Genomic DNA, 18,382 nt, shown 5'->3' on the forward strand with positions numbered 1-18,382 from the left:
AGCAGTTGATTACTGGCTTGTTACCCGAGCCTGATATGGTGGACGGAGAAGGAATGAGATTGGCCCAAAATCACCCAGTCACTTTTCATGTTTAAGGCTGGACTACAACTCACGGTCTCCTGGTTTCTAGCTTGGTCCCTTGACCACTAGTAGTTCCAGGTCCCCTGTTTTCCTTTCCACCCTGTGCCAACTTCTGATCTCCTCAGTTCAGGAAGAGCTAATTTCTCCGATCAGCTCACATTTTTCCTGCAAGAGGAGCATGGAAATCTTTATAGATTTACCCAATGGAATAGGACAGAGTTCCTCTCTTATTATCAATTGTCACATTTTAATTCACACTGCCCTAGGTTATCTCAACCACCTGTAGTGGGTGGCCTACCTTGATAGCACTGGTTTTGGAGAGCATAATAAAAATAAATCGGAGAAGAACAGTTTAGTATGGGACTCACGTGTCCATAGCTTTGACATAAAGTATGAGGCTGAAGAAGTGGATCATATCGTCAACCTGGAGAATCCAGCAGGCATTCAGATAGCTGAGGCAGTTCCTAAAGACTACCTGAGAAGGTGGGGGCTGTTAAACACTCCCCCCCCCGAATTCTAATAGAACATGACAGCAATTATAAATAGCAGAATAGAATTGGTCACTTCTCAAGAGATGATGGTGGCAGTTCACCTGATTAAGCCACATCAGTAACTGGGTCACATAAGAGTATATTCCAGGCTCTTTCTCCTTTATTCAAAACAACTCTTAAAGCTTTGGATTGTGACATCCTGTTTCAGGTCCTTGCCGCTCATTGCCCTGCATTCAGACCACCACCTTGACTCATGGAAATATGCTAGGAACTCTCTTGTTTTAGCCTTTTTGATTGCTTGGGCCTGTAAATGATTCCTGCTGGCAGATTGCAAACTACTCAAGTAAAAGATAGCTAAAAAAATTTCTAACTCCAAGTTTTAATTACCCTCTATTAAAATATTTGTCTTATCACCACTGGTTATCTTTTCAAGATGGCAATAAAGACTCTTTGAGTTATTGTTCTGTTTTCTCTCTTACCTACCTTGCATAGGACAAATTGTTTCCAAGCCACAAAAATCTTAGAATGTACAATTTCAGTGCCATGAGGTTTTGTTATTAATCTGGTAACTGGCCCAGTAATGAAATGGGCTGCTCCGTTGCCTCTGCTACAAAACCCTTGGCTGGCTCATTTGGATGAATTCATAAGCTATAGTTAAAAATAGTGTTTGAGGATCCTACCAAATTAGCAACCAACAACCCTTGCACCTGACAGTTAGAGCAGGGTTGCCACCTCCAGCTGTGGATGTGAACGACTTCAGAATCAGGAATCAGAAGCATCTCCCTTTTCTAGAAGTCACAGTCCAAGCAAAAGAAAATCAGACAAAGTTCCCATCAGTGAAGACACTCAGTTTATCTTAAAGAAACGCCACTATGATGCAGATGAAGTGCGCCACTATATTGCAAGACAGCAAGAGGCTAGGAAGAAGAGACAAAGTGAAGAAAAGAAAGCACAAAAAGAGGCAACAGAGCAAAAAAATAAAAGACTCAAGGAACTTTACAAGAAACAAAAAGAAGCTGTTGCCAGTAAAACAAAGACAACGTCAACATCTGAAACGGTCACTAAACAGTTACAAGAAACTTATTCTAAATTGTTCTTGGAACAAACATTGCTGGAGAATCCAGCACTCTCTGTGCAAGAAGTTCAGGTATCTTGATAAGAGTTGGAATAGTTTCTGTATTTTTTCCATGTTACTTTTTAAAAAATGCATACAATAAGCAGAAAAAGCTGTTATTTATTCATTTGTTGCATTCATTTGTTGCCCTTTCCTTGATATTAATGCCTGGGTACTTTTTTTGAGATCTGAAGGTGAGTTATATCACATTAGGTAGGGTTTAGGTTTTATCCCCTTAATACTATTAAACTTGTTCAGGTAATTCAAGCTAAAAGAGACTAGTCAGAGTTATCTATTAAATTCCACGGTTGCCTAAAGACGGAATCAGGAACAGGGTAAGTAAGAATAGAATTAGCAAGATGTATAAGAATTGGCAACAGCTCTTGTAGTCTGCAACTGTAGTATAATATACAATTTTTAGCATAGCGTAAGATGTGAATAGACATTAGCCAGATTAAAGCATTTTAAAAAACGCAGACAGGCACAAAATAGATAAGGGCCCTGTATTCTTTCCTGGTCGTCAACATGTGTTAATCCTAGCTGCTCCTGCTCCTTCCACATTAAGGAAGTGTCTGAAGATTCATTCTAGATATGTTTAGTTGAACACATTTATTTTATTTATTTTTATTTTATTAGATTTATATACCGCCCCTCTCCAAGGACTCGGGGCGGTGTACAGGGCAATTAAAACATTAACAACACGCAAGGTATAAAAATTAAAATAAGATTAAATCAATAGCCCTAAGTAATAAATACAATCTAAAATTTAAATTATTTTTAAAATTTAAACACTAAAATCCAATCCCTCAGCCCAGGCCGGCCTGTTCAAACAACCAAGTCTTCAGGTCGCGGCGAAACGAGCGAAGGTCGGGAGCCATCCAGAGCTCAACCGGAAGCTGATTCCAGAGGGCAGGCGCGCCCACAGAGAATGCTCTCCCCCTGGGGGTCACCAGTCAACATTCCTTGACCGATGGCACCCTGAGGAGGCCCTCTCTGTGGGAGCGCACAGGGCGATGGGAAGTTAACGCCGGCAAGAGGTGCTCCCGTAAATAACCCGGACCCATGCCATTTAGGGCTTTATAGGTCATCACCAGCACCTTGAATCTCACTTGGAAGACAACTGGAAGCCAATACAGCTCGCGGAGCAGAGGTGTTACATGGGACTATTGGGAAACCCCCATCACAACTCGCGCGGCTGCATTCTGCACCAGCTGGAGCCTCCGAGTGGTATTCAAGGGCAGCCCCATGTAGAGAGCATTGCAGTAGTCTATCCGAGAGGTCACGAGCACATGAGTGACTGTGCGTAAGGCGTCCCGGTCCAAATAGGACCGCAACTGGCGCACCAGGCAAACCTGGGCAAAAGCCCCCCTGGTCACAGCTCCTATATGATCTTCAAAATTGAGCTGTGAATCAAGGAGGACGCCCAAGTTGCGAGCCCTATCTACGGGGGGTAACACCTCACCCCCTATAGATAAAAATGGAATAGAATGGACAACCTGAGACGCCGGTATGCACAGCCACTCAGTCTTGTCGGGATTTAGATGAAGCCTGTTCCTCCCCATCCAGACCCTCACCGACTCCAGGCAACGGGACATCACGGAGAGGGCATCACTGAGTTGATCTGGGGTGGAAATAAAAAGCTGGGTATCATCAGCGTACTGATGATACCCCACCCCAAAACCTCGAATGATCTCGCCCAGCGGCTTCATATAGATGTTGAACAGGAGAGGCGAGAGGACCGACCCCTGAGGGACTACACAAACGAGAGGCCTCGAGGCCGACCTCTGTCCCCGTCAACACCGACTGCGAACGACCCAGAAGGTAGGAGGAGAACCACTGTAAAACAGTGCCACCCACTCCCAACCCCCTGAGGCGCCGCAGTAAGATACCATGGTCGATGGTATCAAAAGCCGCTGAGAGGTCTAATAGGACTAGGACAGAGGAGCAACCCCTGTCCCGAGCCCACCAGACATCATTCATCAGTGCGACCAATGCCGTCTCCGTGCTGTACCTGGGCCTAAAGCCTGATTGGTAGGGGTGCAGATAATCCGCTTCCTCCAGGAACAGAGGAAGCTGATGAGCCACCACACTGTCAACAACCTTCGCTAAAAAGCGAAGGTTGGAGACCGGACGATATTTATTTAAAATAGCCGGGTCCAGGGCAGGCTTCTTGAGGAGGGGCCTCACCACTGCCTCCTTCAAGGCAGTGGGGAAGCTGCCGTCTCTCAAAGAAGCAGTTATTACTGCCTGGAGTCAGCCTCGTGTCCCCTCCCGCGCTGCATAAACCAGCCAGGAGGGGCACGGGTCCAGTAAACAAGTGGTGGAACTCAGCCTCCCCATGATCCTGTCCACTTCTTCTGGAGTCACAGGATCGAATTCTTCCCAAATAATATTCCCAAGACCGCTCGATTCCCCATCGTCAGACTCTGCCCAGTCGGAGTCCAATCCGGCCCGAATCTGAGCGATTTTATCCGCCAGATATTGACTAAATTCCTCGGCACGACCCTGCAGGGGCTCCTCCCTCACCTCCTGGTTCAGGAGGGAGCGAGTCACCCCAAACAGGGCGGCCGGGCGATTATCAGCGGACGCGATGAGGGCAGCGAAGTAGCTGGACTTCGCTGCCTCCATCGCTGCGAGATAAGACCTTGTGAAGGTTCTTAGTCGCAATCGATCAGACTCAGACCGGCTGGACCTCCAACAGCTCTCTAGGCTCCGTCTCCGACGCTTCATCTCCCGGAGCTCCATGGAGAACCATGGTGCCCACCGGGATCTGCGCCGGGTCAGGAGCCGCATGGGAACAACACGGTCGAGTGCCTCTGCGACCGCCCTTTCCCAGGCTTCCACTAAGGCATTGACCGGGCTGTGAGCGAAGATGGCAGGCACAGATCCAAGCCCCGCCTGGAACCGTTCAGGGTCCATTAGGCGCCTGGGACGGAACCACCTGGTCGGTTCCGTAACCCCATGACGGGGGGTGAAGCGGAAGGCCAGCCGCAGGAGATGATGATCGGTCCATGACAGGGGGGTAGTAAATGGAGATCCCCCTCCCAGATCATCAAGCCACCGTCCAGATATAAAAATAAGATCGAGTGTGTGACCCCCCTCATGAGTCGGGCCCTGAATTACCTGGGTCAGGTCCATGGCCGTCATGGAGGTCATGAACTCCCGAGCCAACCCCGATGAACCTCCCAAGGATGGCAGGTTAAAGTCCCCCAGAACCATAAGTCTGGGGAACTCAACCGCCAACCCAGAGAGGATGTCGAGAACCTTGGGCAGGGTGGCTGCTACACAGGTAGGCGAAAGATACGCCAGCAACAAGCCCAACTGAACCCCAGGGCCAAATCTCAAGAGGAGCGACTCACAGCCGAATATCTGAGTAACGGTAGCCTCCCACGGACACAAGGTCTCCCTTACAACCACCACAACACCCCCACCCCTTCCCTGAGCCCGGGGCTGGTGAAGCACACGGAAACCTGGCGGGCAAAGTTCAGTCAGAGGGACACCTCCCTCTGGGCCCAAACAGGTCTCAGTAATGCAAGCCAGATCGGCATGCTCCTCCTCAACCAGCTCACTGATAAGGGGAGCTTTGTCAACTACCAATCTGGCATTAAGGTACACCAGCCTGAGCTCAGGGGTCTGCTCATCCCTGCTCCCGGGAATACAGGGTAAATCCGGGGGGTCGAAGCACGTCACCTCTTGAAGATAGCTGGGGCGCGCTCCCGAATATTGATGCGGCCCCCCGTACAACCACCTATTGCCATTCCCAATCATTGTGGGGAACCGCAACCCCACCCCTCCTTCCGGAGACCCAGAGGCGCCCAACCCAAGTGCAGTCCCACCGCGACCTGTCACAAGCTGAAATTCGGTTGGTGGAATCCCCCCAGATTCCAACCCAAACTGCAATCCAACCCTCCCCCTTAACCCCTTAATTTTTTTTGCTAAAAAACAGATCAGGGGTCTCTTCCTAACAATAAACCGGAGACCCCAATCCATACCTGACCATCTCTCAGGGTCCCAACAATTGGGCCCGTCATCAAGAGGAAAGGTAAAAAAGAAGGCGGGACGCACCCAGGAGGGGGGGAGCACCCCTGAGGGCGTATAAGTCCGTGCCTGAATAACGTAAGCGTGCCATGACTGGCCATGTGAGTTCGGGAAGTGGCAGTCAGATGTTGAAAGATGATGTCATATCAGAAGGAGTATATGAGTCTAAAACCGCCAGTCCAGCACCACTCTCACTTGTGCTGGGTACCCCAGAAACAGTCAGCAGTCGTTCTCTCACCCCGACCTTGAGGCTGATCTGGGAGGCAGATGGAAACCCCATCCAGGGAAAAAGAACATACCCTCACAGATTTCTCACATCCGGAGAGGTTGTAGATGAAAAAGAAACTGAGCCGCCCTCTCACAGCGACTCTTCACCCCAGGTCCTCCTGAGTCTATGGGGGACAAGAGAAACAGCATGCAAGAGTCCAACTCCATATGGGTGATAGGCAAGCCCAGCCCATCTTGGAAGCCGTAACTCCAGGCCATGATTGAAAGCTGCCTCAGATCTCTTAAAGGCAGCAGGTCTTAATCAACATAGGAGACCAACACCGTCCTGATCTTCTCCTCGGTGATCTCCAGTGGCTGCTTTAACCAGCGGGGGGTAGATAGCAGCAGGTAGCAGATAGGAGCAAGCGAGGAGTAGATAGAAATATCCCAGCTCCTCCAGCAGCATTCACCCATGCCGCGGTTTCTCCGGTTAATCCAGCCATTCGGAGCCGTGGCTCTATCTGCCCCAAAACTGGGGCGTTTCAAGCCGTGACTCCTCCGGCAACGTTCACTTAAGCTACAGTTCATCCAGTTCCTCCAGCCATTCCAAATATTCCAGGCTGGAGCATTCACTCCCTCCGCAGTTCCTCCAGCCATTACAAGCCGTTTCTAGTTAAGTTCAAACAAATACAAGCAAATTCAAGCCGCGGCTCTTTCCGCCCCGAAAATCAGCTGATTGGGCGTTTCAAGCCGCAGCGTTTCAAAACGGCCACAATCTCCCGGCAAGACCTCCTCCGCAGTTCCTCCAGCCATTACAAGACAGTTCTGGTCAAATTCAGGCCGTTTCGGTCTAATTCAGACAAATGCAAGCAGGTTCAAGCCGCGGCTCTTTCCGCTCAAAAATCAGCTGATCGGGCGTTTGAAGACGCGGCGTTTCAAAACGGCCACGATCTCCCGGCCAGACCTCCAGCTGCCTCTCGCCGATATGGAGGGCACCGACGCCCCAAAAAATAGGGATGGCAAGGTGGTCTGATCATCCAGCCCTAACATGGAGGCATTATGCACTCCAAGGGCGCCCCCAAGACCACCAAACCACACCAAACTCACGGAGCTCACGGAGCTCAGCTCGACACGTCCGCCATCTTGGTTTACAGCCTTGGTTTACAGTTAGAAACCATCATATCGCTGGAAGCCTTGATTATACAACTGTAATACTCATGGAGTATAAGCCTTGGCTATTTATTCGAGTCATTATATAGTTGTTATTTTATTTAATTATATTGAAAAGATTCATGTTCAAATCCTCAGTCATGAAAGTCATGGGATAGTATAGTTCATAGTCCAATACATTATTGATTCAGTTTGCCCTTATTGTATAAAACATGTCAATTTTTCTTCCCAGTCCAAACCTGGATATCAACCATCTGGAGAATCTGATAAAGAGAACAAAGCTCAGGAGCGTCCTGTTAGTGCATCATCCACTAGCGATATGTCTCTCTCTGAGCCTCCTCATCCTCTTGTAAGGTAAGAAAGTAAGAAGGCATTCAGGACTAGGAAAGTGGTACACACTAGACATGTAATTTTACATATGATTTAGCTGCACAGCTTTTGTAGCAGCTGAGAATTTTGAAATATTTTTCCAAAGCTTTTGAAAATATATTTATTAAAATTCAGTGCTCGTAAAATTCTTAAATATGTCATGAAAAGCAAGATGCCTCTTCATGGATCATTACAAGACAAGGATAATTTCTTCTGTATATTCAAGGCTATATCTGTACCAAGATTCTGCAGGAATGCAAATGAATAGTACAAGATTATATTGTATGAAGAATTCAGATTCACTTTAAAACATTCAAATTTGGGGCTGGTAATATGTTTGATGTTTATCTATACTGGGTTTTTTTCAGATTTTAGTTAACTATTTTTATGTATCTTTTATTAATTTTTACAGTAACAATCTTTAGTATTTAGTAGGCAACACATCTGGGTTTATATGTTTGACATTAATAGTAATACAATATCCATTCCTACTCTTTATTCCATTTTTCTAACCATTTATAAAAATTTTCCCATGTTTGAAAGTATTCTGAATCTTGATTCCCCTTCATTTTCAATGTGAGCCTATCCATTTCTGCACAGTCCAAAATTTTCTTTATTATGCCTTCTACAGATGGTACTTCTCCTTTTTTCCAGTATTGAGCAAATGTAATTCTCGCTGCTGTTAATATATGTAATATTAAGTATACACATTTTTCATCATAATTTTCTGAGATTATATCTAAAAGAAATAATTCCGGTTTATGGTTTACATGCTCCTATTGTCTTTTCTAGCCACCTATGTATTTTCGACCGATAGGGGTGTCAAACTGCTGGCCCGCGGGCCGGACACGTCATCCCAAAACCGCTCCCACCCCATTGCTGGCAAAGGAGAAAAAGCTCCAATACATTGCGCGACGTCATGTGACGTCGCAAGTTTGACATGTCTGCTTTAGGGCATGTCCACCAAGATTTTGTCTGCATTTCCAAATATTGCTAGACATATTTTTAAACATTTTTGCTAGTCTTGTAGGTGGTGAATGCCATCTATACAACATTTTATATAAATTTTCTTTATAAGTAGCTGCCCTTGTTATTTTGTAGTTTCTTTCTCAAAGTTTTGTCTTTTTTCTAACTCTACATTGTGCCCCAAGTTTTTTGCCCAAGTTATCATTGTTTCTTTAGCTTATTCATCATCCATCTTTAAATTTAACAGAAAGCTGTACAGTTTCATAATCAATTTGTCATCTGGTCTAACGCTTTCTGGTCTTTGTTAAAACCATATATTTTTGCATCTTTCTCATATCTCATTTGCATTTGCAGATGTGGCCACCATGCTAGCTCAATTCTTTTAACCATGTTAGTGTGGTTGCAAGACCCAGTCTGGTAGCCCAAACCGTCCATTTTCTTTTGCTTCTTGTAACATTTTCAGTCTGATTCTAGCTTTTTTCCGTTGCCAGATAAATTTCAATATCGACGTATTTACTTCATCGAAATTTTTTTTGTCAATTTTTATCAATTGTTTGAAATAAAATAGTTTTGGTAAACGTTCATTTTCACAGTCGCTATTCTTCCCAAGATTGATAGTTGTAGATTGTTCCATTTTTCCAAGTCTAGTTTTATTTGTTTTAATAATTTTACATAATTATCTTCTTTTATTGTTGCACACCCTGCTGTTAAATATATTTCCAGGTATTTAACTTTCTTAAGTACTTGAAGGTCTTTTTTTTCTGATAATTTTTTTGTTTATCTGTGAGGTTTTTAACTATAAGTTTAGTCTTTTCTCTATTGATTTTCAGTCCTGCTAATTCTCCAAATTCTTCAATCTTTGCTAATATTAGGACTTGTCTCTAACAGATCCTCCAATGTAAAGACCAAGTCATCTGCAAATGCTTGTAGTTTGTACTTTTCATCTTTTATCTCCATTTCTTTGATTTCTGGATCCTGTCCAACATTCCTGTTCAACACTTCCAGATTTAAGATAAATAATAGTGGGGATAATGGACACCCTTGTCTTGTGCCTTTTTAAATGTTGAAACACTCTCTGTGAAATTCCCATTCACAATTATTTTGGCCATTTGTCTGTGATAAATTGTTTGGATTATACTCATAAAGTTTTTTCCAAAGTCCATATAGTTGTTAAACCATAATTGCCAATTGACATTATCAAAGGCTATCTGTCTAAAAAACTCAAAGCCATTTGTTTTCCTGGGTGCATTTCATAATATCCAATGTGTCTAAAATCATTCTTAAATTATTTGTCTCTCTCATTTTGGTCTGAATGTATAAATTCAATCAAGAATCTCTTTAGTCTTTCTGCTATTATTGAAGCAAAGATTTTATAATCCAGATTTAGTAGAGATATTGGTCTGTAGTTCTTTATCAGGGTCAAGTCTGAGTCTTCTTTGGGTATTAGCATAATATTGGCATCTATCCACGTATTTGGTAATTTGGCTTTTAGTAATACCCCGTTACACACTTTTTGCATTGGTAAAATTAATGTATCTTGTAAATATTTGTAGAATTCTGCTGGTAGCCTGTCTGGGCCTGGTGTCTTATCATTTTTTGGTCTTTTTATACTCTACTGTTGTTAAACCTTATTTAAATGTTAAATTCATGTATGGGCTGTTAGTGGTCTTGATGGTGGATGGAGTATTTAGTTAGTTGGACAGGAATGCTGAAGAGAATTGGAGGAAAACAAGAACCCAATAACCCACAAATCTATCTGAGAGTCTTTACACGTGGGGTGGGCTATTTGTGTGTATCAAAACTCTTCCAAAGACACCTTAAACTATAGTGCCAAATTTCAGTTTCCCATCATTTTTAGATAAGAGAAAAATAGAGTGTCAATAAAAACCAAATCCAGTTTTAAAAAATCAAGGAACTTCCTGCCCAAAAGAACAACTGATCAACAATCCACATAATTTTCATTGCCCTCTTCACTGAAGCCATTCCTCCAAAATACTTAAACCCTTGGCCACCATCAATTCTTACTACAGGTGACTATTTTATAATTAAATGTCTAAACTTTATTTCTGTAAACTGATGACAATTCAATGGATTATTTACAGGGATAATACACTGGAGCCCTTAAGGATTCATCCAGAGAAGCTGAATTCAGTAGCACAGGTTCCTTGCTCAAAATCTGTTTTGAATGGAGCTCTTTTCTCTCAGCTTTTATCTTTGGATAACATGGGTATCTTGCAAAAGGATTTTGAATCTGTAACATCAAGCAGGAGGAGCCATAACACAGCTATGGGATCCATGTCTTTGACTCCTCAGCCATTTATGTCATCTACTGTACAAGCCACCATTAATCATTATAAACATAAATTGGACCGTATTGAAGCCCTAAAGGCAACTGCAGCCTCTCTTTCAAACAGAATTGAAAGTGAAGCCAAAAAATTAGCTGGGGCTGGCATTAACTATGAAGCAGCATGGGATACTGAATGTGACTTGTTGCAAAGAGATGAAGGTGAGACCTGCTGGGCAAAAGCCAGCAGCCCTCCTGTGAGAGAAGATGATGTCTTTTCAGCTAGGCTTCAGAAAATGTTGGCAACCTGCAATTCACACACAACTTTTGATGATAACCTTCCTGGAATGGGAAATCTCAATGAGTTTAAAAAGCTCCCAGAGACTATTAGTTCTCACACAGGTGCTCTCGGTCTTCCAGGCAATAATACATCTGAAGGAATATTGGGAAACCTGTCTCAAAAGCAAACATGCGGTTCTGAATGATAGTGGGAGTTCCTTAAGTGAAGGTCTACTCAGCACTGGCTTTCTCTCTGAGGAAGAAGGTGAAAAATCTAATAATCCATCCTTGAAGATTGCTGAGGCATTAAATGAAAAAGAGTTCTGTGTTGCAGATAAAACTGGTTATGAACCCATAAAAGAATTTCAGAAGGAGGCAGAAAATTATTTACCTATTTTCACACAGATTAGGAATGGTCCAAAACCATGGGAAGAACTTGTCAAGAGAAGTCCACATAGTGTCATCAACATCTTTACAAAATCTTATCAGTTGTGTGGGAAAGGTGAGCAAATGCAAATCTTTTGATATGTCTGATTTTTTGTTAGGTAAACAATTAAATGAATATGTGTTGAAGTCCTGTGTTCTATATGCAATACCTGAGCCTAGTTTTGCTGATATCAGTACCTGCCGATATGTACAACATTTTTAATTTGTTTTGGAAATGTTGGCTGCTATACTTTTTTGGAATGAAGTCAATCATTTGTTAAAAAGTTCCACCTCTTTGCATTGCCAGAGAAAGAATCTTTTTTAGTTCTTTGTATAGGCGTTTAGAATTTTCCGAGTTGTTTTGTATGATTGGTCTTTCGGTCATGATCATTTTACCTATTTGCATACTCTATGTTAATCTTTTTGTTGAAATGGAAATTCTTCTGAAATATTGGTTGTATTTCATTTTTCACTTTCCTCCTTCTGCCAGAATCCGAAGAACATGCAGGGCAGGGATCATCAACACATCGACCTTTACTTCCTGCCATGAGCCCTCCAGATAGTATTGCTTCTTATGAGGATGGGTTCATCTCATCACAAGGATGTGGTACATCGATGGACAAAAAGTCTACCCCTGAGCACAGGTATATATTTTTCAAACGGGTAATGAAGCTATAAAATAAGAGGGGAAAAGTTATTTTCATTGGATAATATGTGGATATATATATATATATATATATATATATATATATATATATATATATATATATATATATGTATATATATATATATATATATATGTGTGTGTGTGTGTGTGTGTGTGTGTGTGTGTGTGTTTTAGCTAATGTCTCAATACCCTTAGTCTAGTATTCTTTAATGATACAAATTGCTGTCTGAAAATTCTGAATTCTCAGGTTTAAAATTTTGGTATTTCAACATTTTTGTTAGGATGTTTTAAATTGGGACTGCGACAGGTAGACCTTGACTTACAGCCAGCTTTTTAACGACCATTCCACAATAATGACTGCCTTGGAATGGATGCCTTATGACTCATAAAGCACTTCTGGCCATCGAAAAACATTGCACTCCCCCCCCCCCGGCCCTTGGTCACATGTTCACATTTTGGGCTGTTGGCAATAGGTTTCCAAGTGCCTGGCAATCCTGTGATCAGCATTTGCAATCTTCTCTTGTCGGTTTCCCGAGAAAGCCAGGGGAGAAGCAGGTTGGGGAGACTTCAGGCGGAGGGGACGTAGGATTTGCGGTCAGTTCCCCGAGTGCACCAAGGGATTTCTCCTCTTTTCTGTGCAAGGAGAGGAAATCTTCCTGCACGCTGGAGGAATGGAGCTCAAATCCAGTGGGAATGGTAGGGAACACAGCGAACGCCTGTGGAGATTCTCAGTCAGCCAGGTGATAGTTGGTTGGAAGGTGCTTTTATCAAAAGGCAATTGGACTGTGTTTTTCTTTCTCCTTGAGGAAGAAGAAGAAAACATTTCACTTCTCATCCAAGAAGCTTCATCAGTTGTGACGATGGAGGGATAGAAGGATAGGTAGTGAACACAGCGGTCTCATGATTGTTCTTGCTGATGGAGTGAGGAGAGGGCCCAGACCTCCTGCATAAGGTGGGAGGCCTGTGCCGTCTCACTGCCTTATCGTGCCCTGGAGGCTGCAGCCCTCTCCCTGATGCTCTGCTTAACAACCGAAATCATCCTTTAATGACCACAACTGAGAAAGCTGAAATTGCAGTCACTGAGCAAAGCGGTCATATTTAATAACCATTTCACTCAACAACCGAGATTCCAGGCCCAATTGTGGTGGTTAAACGGAAACCTATTTGTATACTATTTATATAAATATGGCATTATGAAATTCCAGCATAAAGCCCTTTTTGAGGATTCTGGAGCATGAGAACTCACACTTAAAGAAATAGAAACTAGTGCATGCTTTCTACCAGATTAAAGTATTCAGTATTTCTTTTTATCTTGAACAGTTCCTGAAATGGTATAAAATTCAGAATTTTTATATTTTAAAAGCAGTTAAAATATTTGGCATGATATTATAAGAGATTATTAATATAAATTTATAAAAACCTGGAGGCCACAAAGTAATGAATGCTAGATCACCAGAGAGCACTTTTCTCTGAAGTCCGTAAGTGGCATCTGCCAGGACTCTCTGTAGAACTGGGGCACAGAATTCTTCCCTCAATGTGACTGTGGGGCTCCCACGTCAAATTGTAGATCAATCGTGACCGCCTGTAAGCTGAGGGCATATACCAGTCCATTATCTGATTTTTTAAATATAAACGATGCTGAGCCTCAGTGGTTAGATGGCCTAGACATTGGTATTTGAACATTTTTTGACATTTATATTTTATTGTGTTTTACTAATCTAAGTGATATATTAATATATATTGTTAGTCCGTATATGATATGTCATATGCTACATAAGTAAATCCAAAGTGCTTTCTAAGCAGGCTTATTAGTTTGAAAATTATACTGAGGGCAAAGCAACTTCTAGGTTCCAGACCCCTGAGTATTCTTTGTTTTTTATCATATTGGGTTTGCCTTTCAAAAAAGGAATGAACACAAAGCTTCTCTACAAAATAGATCATCTGACCTGACCCTTACTCTAATAAATATGCAGAGACGAAATGCAGGACTGTGTGGTTAGGAGAATATTGTAAGGAACGGTTTTTATAAACAAAGCAACAGGCTAGAAGGAAAAGAGACGATGGACTGTGATTGCTATTCCAATATAGCCAGGCTAGGAGAAGGAGCTCCAAAAGCAGTTTACAGACTGCTAGTGTTTTGTAAGATGTCACGAAAAGTCAGCAAGGTCATTTTCCTTATTGAAATACTGGTTTTAAATTTTATTGTAAATCTCCATTGTATACAATTAATTCTTTTTTTATACACTTTATTGTAAAGTTCATTTGATATATAATACGTTTCCATTTCAAGGGAGCTATGATATCAAAGGGTTTGAAAATCCCTGTGTAAAGGAATTAATTAGCCATAATTACATTTATTCACAAAAATCTAGATGGATTTCACCATGAAAATAAAAATATTAACGATGTGTAATTCTGTGCTTGAATTGGCAGCGGCACAAGTAGTACCAGCCTGAAAGGAGAGCTTGCCAGTAAAAAATTGCCTTATGAACACCAAACTATGGAATTAACCCATCATTCCTCAAGATCGCCATCTTCAGGTTCTTCTCGTGCATCCACATCTTCTAAAAGAAGAGGAAGAAAAGAAAGTAAGAACTTTTCAGCTGTTTGTTTATTACAAAGATAAGTTTGCTGACCAGTTCATCACGATATACATACATCAAAAAGGCTTTCAGGCCAGTACCAATTATAAAGATTAATTAATCTAAGTCAAATATTAAGAGACCCTTAAGGTAATTTTAGTATTTGTGGAGAATCCTACCACATTCCAGACATCCAACTTCACAGATTTTGGGAAAAATTTGGAACGATTATTAAAATCACCACGAGCAATCAGAGGAACACTATCCAGTTACTATTTTTTGTTTCTAATGTTACTACCATTATATAATATCGGGTTTGGTAAAATGTATTGCTAAATTTCACTTTTTGTTTGTTGTTGTATGAAGAGTTTTATCATGATTTGAACCATAATCCAGTACAAATACAGGTAGGCTTCAACGTAGGACAACTTGTTCAGCAATCTTTCAAACGATCATGGTGCTGAACCAAGGGTCCTATGATCCATGCCCAAAGTTATGGCTGTTGTAGCAGCCACATGATCAAAATTCAGCCACTTGACGGCCCACCTGCACTTAGAACTGCAAGGGTGCTGCAATTCCCCCCACTCACCTGTCTCCCCCCACTTATGCTTTTTTGGCCCCCTGCCATCCTGCACTTCACAACCCCAGCTGACCTTTTCTGCCATCTTCTTGTCTCTGCTTCTAACAAAGCATGCCTGGTCTGGTTGCTACGCCATATGAGGCTGACTTTGTGCGGTAAAAAAGAGGAGAAAGCACAGAACAGCCCCTCCCTGAGGCAGTCACTCCTTTGTGCCTCTTCCTGCACCTTATGGGACTGGCTTTATGATGGGAAAAAATATGAAAAAACAGAAAGCCATCCCGTATGGCTCAGGAGCATGGTGCCAAAAGGATATTTTGGCATGCTCTGACTTCTTAAAGCTGCTTTGTGGGGGGTTTTTCCCATTGCACAAATCGGCCCCATATGGTGGCTAGGCTGGCACACCTCGCCAGCAGCAAGAGCAAGAAGATGGTAGCAGAGCACAAGGCAGCAGAGGTCTTGGAGTGCAGGGTGGAAAGAACAACAGGGTCTGTTACGGTTGCAGTTTCCCAGGGCATGGCAAGAAGCCCCAGAGCCACGTGGTTCTGGGGCTGTTCGGGACTCTGTAAGGCAGGGTGCAAGATGGCCAAAAGGGCAGAGATTGGAGGAGGTAGGTGGGGGAGAGTCCCTTACCTGACTGAGGCTCAGGGTTGGGAGGGATCAAGCCCAGAGTGGCTTGGATTGGGGTGGATCTTTGGCTAATGATTGGTAAAATTTGCTTAATGATGGCCACAGGGATTGCTGTGATAGTGGCCACTAAGCAATATGGTCTTGTGGTATCTTGCTTTACGACTGCACTGCTTAGCAGCTAAAATTCCAGGGTCAATTGTCGTAAGTCAAGGACTACCTGTTAATGTAGACTGTGACATTATTTCTTTCAGAATTTCTCTTTCTTGACAAATATTTCTTTTCTTTAGCTATTATTAAAATCTAATCTCCTCTTCCTCTCTCTCCTTAATTTTTATTCTCACACCGAATAAAATAGGTTAGACGGAGAACGATTAGTTCAAGATAGGCAAGGAAGTTTTATGAATGGGATTTAATGGGAGAGTGGCATAACTCTCAGATACAAATATATACTGCACCTCTCTAGTTCTGGCATAGAATCTCATATTTTTAAAATCTAAAAACATTCACTGTGTTTATCAGTTGGTGGTGGGATTCTTATTTTTTGTATTCACTTTTAAACATGCTTTTCTAAAATACATTACAGAGACAGAATCATTAAATGGATTTCCAAATGCCTCTCTCTGGGAAGAAAGCAAAGTGTCTCCAACGTGTCCCCAAAGTGACTATGGTTTGGAACAAGTAAAGCACTTACTGTCTAGTAACACAGTGACCAGCAGAGAACAAGAAGCGAACCCAGATTCTGACAATAGTTTAGAGGAACTATCTGGTCACTCATTAATGAGGTAAAATACTATCACCAAACTTTGACTTTAAATCATATAGCATAGTTTATAATTCAGGTAAGTACTGTAGTAGTACAACAGCATATTATATGGATATATTTAGGGAGTAGGAACCAGTGTTTTTGGAACATTAGACATAATTTACATTTCCTTTCCTTATGCAAGTTTTCAAAATAGTCACGTAAGTTTAATACAGCTTTCACTGATATTTGTGAAAGCAGTGAGTGGCTTAAGGGGCCAAGCTCTGAGTGCAGAATTTTGCATTTAGTTGGTTGATTGATCTGGATCTGATTTGATCTGTAATCAAAAACATTTTTGCAGTTTACAACATCCATCAATACAAACGATAAAACATCCACTATAAAATAATAAGAGATCTAACATACCCAGTGCTTAAAAGATAATGTCAGCTCATATATCAAAGACTTTATGAAAATGGTTCAGTTTTAATAGCTTACAGAAATGCATAAGATATGGCAGACTGAATTTTGAAGAGAATAAAGCTATCTTAAATATCCCAAAATTCTGAATTTTGAGTTAGTTTGATTTCTTTAGAATCATTACTGAAAATAAACCCTCATCCTAACTTCCGTTGAGTGATATGACAGACAAAACAATATCAAATCATAACTATTCCCTCCCTTTTTTATTTATTTGCATAAAATGCTAAGAACAATACTCATTTGCTAAAATTGGTCTAGTTGGGTCAGAAGCAAATTTAGGTTTAACACTTATATTTACTCAACAGTGAGCCATAATAAGTCCCTATTCTAATAAATGCATATTAATTGTACACGTTGATATTTATAGTTTATTTTAGATATATTCTTTAAAGCCATATAATGTGAAAAGAGGTGTCTTTGCCCTTTCATTTGTTCAATTCTCTTGAAATTCAACTAATGTATTTTCAAAGTTTTTATTCTTTTAAAACATATTGGTTGTAGAGCTGGAAACAATGGCCAAACGTAACACACCAAGGTAAAATATTTCAGGTTTTTATTGTTTCAGAAAGCCATACCTCACCATTTTGCCCAAGATAGAAACATTTAGTTAACTGATTAAAATCAGTTTCAGAAATCAAGATGTCATAATTTTAAAATATTTTGGTTCATTTAAAATTAAAGAAACTATGGTTAATTTACTGGTTTGCTTATGCTATAAAAAAAGAAATCTAGCTTAGATTATTATTATGGTCAGAATAGCATATAGAACAGAGGTCCCCAACCTTTTGGGCACCAGGGACCGGATCTGTGGAGAGAGGTTTTTCCGTGGACTGGAGGGGGCGTGGCTTTGTGTGCGGCCTGCATCATGTGGATGGGGCTTTCCTTGTTTGTGCGGACCAGTTGCTGGCAAGCCGCAGACTGGTACTGGTCCATGGACGGGGATGGGGACCCTTGATATAGAACATTGAGAAAAATAAAATAAATACACAGCATGAACAAGGAATCTAGACATTCTCTTGTGTTGCGTTTATTTGAAATACGTTTTCTCGTTCTGTCTAGTGTATGAAAATATATCCAACTGATGAAAAAGCACAAATTTAGTTTGTAATTTTTATATCAGTAGTTCTTTTCTAAATAGTAAATGTCCAGCCCTTCGGGCTCGACAACACAAGGGGACTCGGGGGAGCACTACAAGCAGCGGTCGCGTGAGACGGGCGGAGGCTCCATCACGCCCACGCCACCAGCTGAGCAGCGGCCGGGAGCAACCACGGGCGGC

General features: G+C 42.0%; 1 protein-coding gene across 1 annotated transcript in view; it reads left to right on the top strand.

The window, feature by feature from the left end:
• LOC310638901 (centrosome-associated protein 350-like) overlaps positions 1 to 18,382 on the top strand; it is a gene marked incomplete at its 5' end in the record, with an annotated part of 185,499 nt that overhangs the window by 133,325 nt on the left and 33,792 nt on the right. The window contains 7 exon segments of the mRNA XM_083360263.1: positions 1,333 to 1,719; positions 7,334 to 7,455; positions 10,539 to 11,192; positions 11,194 to 11,501; positions 11,916 to 12,069; positions 14,526 to 14,680; positions 16,465 to 16,663. Coding sequence (XP_083216389.1) covers positions 1,333 to 1,719; positions 7,334 to 7,455; positions 10,539 to 11,192; positions 11,194 to 11,501; positions 11,916 to 12,069; positions 14,526 to 14,680; positions 16,465 to 16,663 — 1,979 coding nt within the window.

The sequence above is a fragment of the Vipera ursinii genome, assembly GCF_947247035.1.
Source record: "Vipera ursinii genome assembly, chromosome: 3".
In the NCBI taxonomy this organism is placed as follows: domain Eukaryota; kingdom Metazoa; phylum Chordata; class Lepidosauria; order Squamata; family Viperidae; genus Vipera; species Vipera ursinii.